Genomic DNA, 3626 nt, shown 5'->3' with positions numbered 1-3626 from the left:
AAGGACTGAACAAAGGCCACTCGATTCTGGCGGGTAAGAGGTCTTCGGGACTTTGGTGAGGACTGTTTCAGTTAAATGATGAGGTTGGAAGTCAGACTGCCGAGAATTGAGAAGAGGAAGTGGAGACAGTAACTAACTATAAATGGACTTTTCATTTTATTTTTTTGCTTATTGCCCGAGAGATCTGGGATGTCAGCTTGAGGGATGGGAGGCCCCCAGAGGTGTTTAAGGAGAGCCTTATGTGAAGGCGGCAGGGAAGGAGCCTGCAGATAGGGAGCAGAGAGTCAGAGAGAGATGATAGTGAGGGCAGTCTACTGGAGGAGCCAGAAGCGGGTCCCAGAGGCATGGGAAAGGAAGTGGCTGAATTCCGGGGGGTCCACTGGAGTGGAAGGGGGAGGGCAGGTAGTACAACTGGAGCTTTGTGGAGGGGGGCACCAATTCGAGGATAACGCCGGTGCTCGAGGTCCCATGGCAGCTTCCTATCAGGAGCTGCGCCCAGTAAGGGCCCCGAGTGCACCAGGGGCAGAAGCATATTGCTAGGGATGGCTCTGGCCCTGTTTTTTCCCCCCTAATATGTTAAAGGAGCACTTTAGGCAGCACCTTATATTAAGCATGTGGGTTGGGGATCACAGACCAGAGACCTGCCCTCTGTTGGAGTCAACATCCACCACAGCCTCAGTGGCCAGAGAAATGGGTGAGCAAATGAATGCTTTCTCTAAAGAATAGCATCATGTCCTCAAACAGGCTCCAAGTGTTTTAAGGCTGGAAGAAGGACTCAGAGGCTACCAAACCCTCATTTTACAGATGAGGAAACTGAGGCCCGAGAGGTTGAATAGTCCAGGATCCCACAGACAATGAGCATCTGAATTGAAATTTGAACTCTGGTCTTCTTGCCCTATTGGGTGTTGTAGGTCATACCTACAGGGCCTGTGATGCTGGGGCAGCCCAGGGAGAGGCAGGCAGGCTGGCCTGCTCTAGCTGTACCTCCTAGGCTTTGGGGCCCAGCAGCAGAGTCATTTCTAGCTGCTCTCGAGGGCACAGGCTCTGGCTCTGACCCTGAAGGGTCTGAAACTGGTCCCTGCAGGGCTGCCTCCTGTGGGTCAGTTGGGGAACCCCCTCAGCCTGTGTAGTGTAAACAGGCCCGGGCTGGGGCTGGCCTGGGAAGTCCCCTGCTGGTCCAGGCTTGGGGCATATGCTTGGGCACAGCCTTCCCCTCTTGGGCCAGCTCGATCCTCCATCAGCCTGGGGGTGGGGGATGTGCTGTTTTCCTGTTTGGGGTAAGAATCCCTGCTTATTGACTGGGCTAGCCAGCCTAGAACCCATAACGTAGCAGCTCAGGGGGCCTCTCGATGACCAAAGGCCAGGAAGTTCCTTCCCACAGACCTATAAATCCAGCTGGGGGGGCTCATTATTCAGCCCCTCCCTTGGCCCCCTCAAGACAGTTCTAGCTGGTAAACAGGCAGTGAGGAGGTGGACTTGGAGACCGTGACTCCTCCCTCATTGTTCGCCACAGGAAAGGTGGGTCTTTGCCCCAATAAGATACCAGCAGGGGCAGCGGGGCAGCTGAGGAGAGCCAGCCAAGTGTGAAGGCCTGGACCATTGGAGCAAGGGAAGCTGACCCTCCCCATAACCAGAGCCAGCCAAAGTACGGTCACCGACTACCTGAAGGGCTCAGATGGGCCCTGACATCTCGGCCTTGGTTCTGAGGCCACAGATCCAGCTCTGGGTCAAGCCTGAGGCCAGGCACAGGACCCTGACAGCCCAGCTGATTCCCCTTGCCCCATCCCAGGCCCCCCAGCACCAGGAGGCATCCCAGAGGGTAGAGAGAATAGATATGTATATATTTACTCTTTAAAAATAAGATTTACAGCTGAACCATCAGCTTTACAAAAATAAACCTCTTCATATAAATAACTTCTGGGGCAGGAAAGGGGCAGGCACGGACACAGACAGACAGATGGACAGACGGAGCCCCCCACCCTTCAGAGGAAAGGATGGGCCCCCAGCACAGGTCTCCCTGAAGCCCCCGGGGCGGCTGTGGAGGGGCCAGCTGAGTGCTCAGGGACACCCTCTCTCTCACACACTCTCTCTCTCACACACACACACTCACTCCTCCCTTGGAGGAACAATGGAGCTGCTTTGCATAGATGCTGCCAGGACCTTCCTAGCAGCGGGAGCCAGGGCCTTTGGGCTCCGGCCCAGAGGCATAGCTGGCCATGGGATGCCTGGGTTCCTCAGAGACCTCCTGGACGTAGCTGCCTGGCAGTGGGGGTGGGTGGAGGGCCACTGTGACTGAGGCTGTCAGAGTGGTGAAGGCAGCAGGGCTCGCATGAGGGCCCCAGCGGGCCTCCGTTCCCCCGGAGGCCGTGAGGGAGGGGAGGCCAGGGCCGGGAGGGCTGTCCTTGTAGGTCTGTACCACCTGTGGGGGAGGCAGAAGCCTGGGTGAGCTCCAGGGCTCCAGCCAAGGCTTTCCCACTCCCTGCCACCCCAGCCAAGTGCCCTCACCGTGATGGTAGGGAAGCTGGGGTCCTTGCTGGCCTCCACCAAGATATGGGAGTGGGCTGGGGGCAGGATGAAGGTGCTCGATGCATCCCCTGCTCCTGTCTCGGGTGCCCTGAAGGCTGGGCTCGGGCCCAGGAAGAAGTGAGCAGGACCGAGAGGCAGTGACACTGGGTCTGGGCAGGGCCGGCGGCTGCCTCCTTTGGGCACAGACACCTGGGGGTAAAACCGTGCATTCAGAGCCAAGCTAGGCTCACTTCCTGTTCACTGCGAGGGAAGGGGGCGGCAGAGGCAGGCAGGAGGGGTGCCCATGGGTCAAGCGTGTTGGGGAGAAGGATCTCGTGATGGATACAAAGGGGGGGTGCAGCGGAGGACGGGGTGGGGCTGGGGAATCACCTGGGGCGGGGGTCCCAGGATGGACAGAAGCACGGGGAGCAGGACGAGTCCATGAAGTAGCCCCAGGCCTGTCAGAACGGTCAGCACCACAAAGAAGTACCTAGGAGAAGGGGCACAGAATCCCTGTCATAAGGAGGGCACCCCCTGGGGGCCCCACACTGGGGCTGAGGAGGAGCTGGGAGCCCCGGGGGGAGCTGGGGAAAGCTGTACCTGACGATGAAGTCAAAGTCGGAGCCGGCCAGCATGAGCAGGCCCAGTAGCGTGGATACGGCCCCATCCATGACGGGGGCAAACATGTGCTCCAAGGCCTGGGCTGAGCGCACATCCCGGCTGCCTGTGGCTGTCAGAAAGCCCTGGGGGAGGAAGGCCACGGTCGGGGCGAAGCTATTTGAGGGGGGGGCTCTCTGAGAGCCCCACACCAGTGCCCACACTCACCCCGTCTCCCAGCCCCCGGAGTCTGCCCGATTCCCCTTTCTAGGGTGCTTCTCAGCCTGGCCAGAGCACGTCTCAGTGCCATTCTGGGCACCCTGGGAGGAGGGGCTGGCTCCAGGCGCAGAGCGTCCACTCACCAGAGCCACGTGAGCCGTGAACTCCACACCAATGCCCACGGAGGCCACGAGGATCACCACGGGGATGGCACTGAGTTTGATGCCCAGGAAGCCCATGATCCCAAATAACTCCACGGTCATCATGGCCAGCACCAGCACCTGGGGGGAGGCAGGGGGAAGCTT

General features: G+C 59.2%; 1 protein-coding gene across 1 annotated transcript; it reads right to left on the bottom strand.

The window, feature by feature from the left end:
- Positions 1-1820: 1820 nt before the first annotated feature.
- Positions 1821-3584, bottom strand: LOC123254410 (protein patched homolog 1-like). The gene is made up of 5 exons (XM_044683439.1): positions 3465-3584; positions 3106-3248; positions 2896-2995; positions 2506-2715; positions 1821-2419 (listed from the first exon to the last, which is right to left on the bottom strand). Exons 1-5 carry the CDS (start codon positions 3582-3584, stop codon positions 2165-2167), a joined length of 828 nt encoding a protein of 275 aa, XP_044539374.1. The 3' UTR covers positions 1821-2164.
- Positions 3585-3626: the final 42 nt, after the last annotated feature.

Source organism: Gracilinanus agilis, unplaced genomic scaffold (genome assembly GCF_016433145.1).
Source record: "Gracilinanus agilis isolate LMUSP501 unplaced genomic scaffold, AgileGrace unplaced_scaffold21409, whole genome shotgun sequence".
NCBI lineage: Eukaryota > Metazoa > Chordata > Mammalia > Didelphimorphia > Didelphidae > Gracilinanus > Gracilinanus agilis.
This window is presented reverse-complemented; position numbering and strand designations above follow the sequence as displayed.

Bases quoted from the DNA above. Each gene is read 5' to 3' on its own strand.
- LOC123254410 (XM_044683439.1), bottom strand. From the start codon at position 3,584: ATGACCGTGGAGTTATTTGGGATCATGGGCTTCCTGGGCATCAAACTC. The intron at 2,996-3,105 runs GTACAGCTTTCC...CCCTTCTCCTAG, and splicing joins GACTTTGACTTCATCGTCAG to GTACTTCTTTGTGGTGCTGA. The intron at 2,420-2,505 runs GTGAGGGCACTT...CCTCCCCCACAG, and splicing joins CCAGCTTCCCTACCATCACG to GTGGTACAGACCTACAAGGA.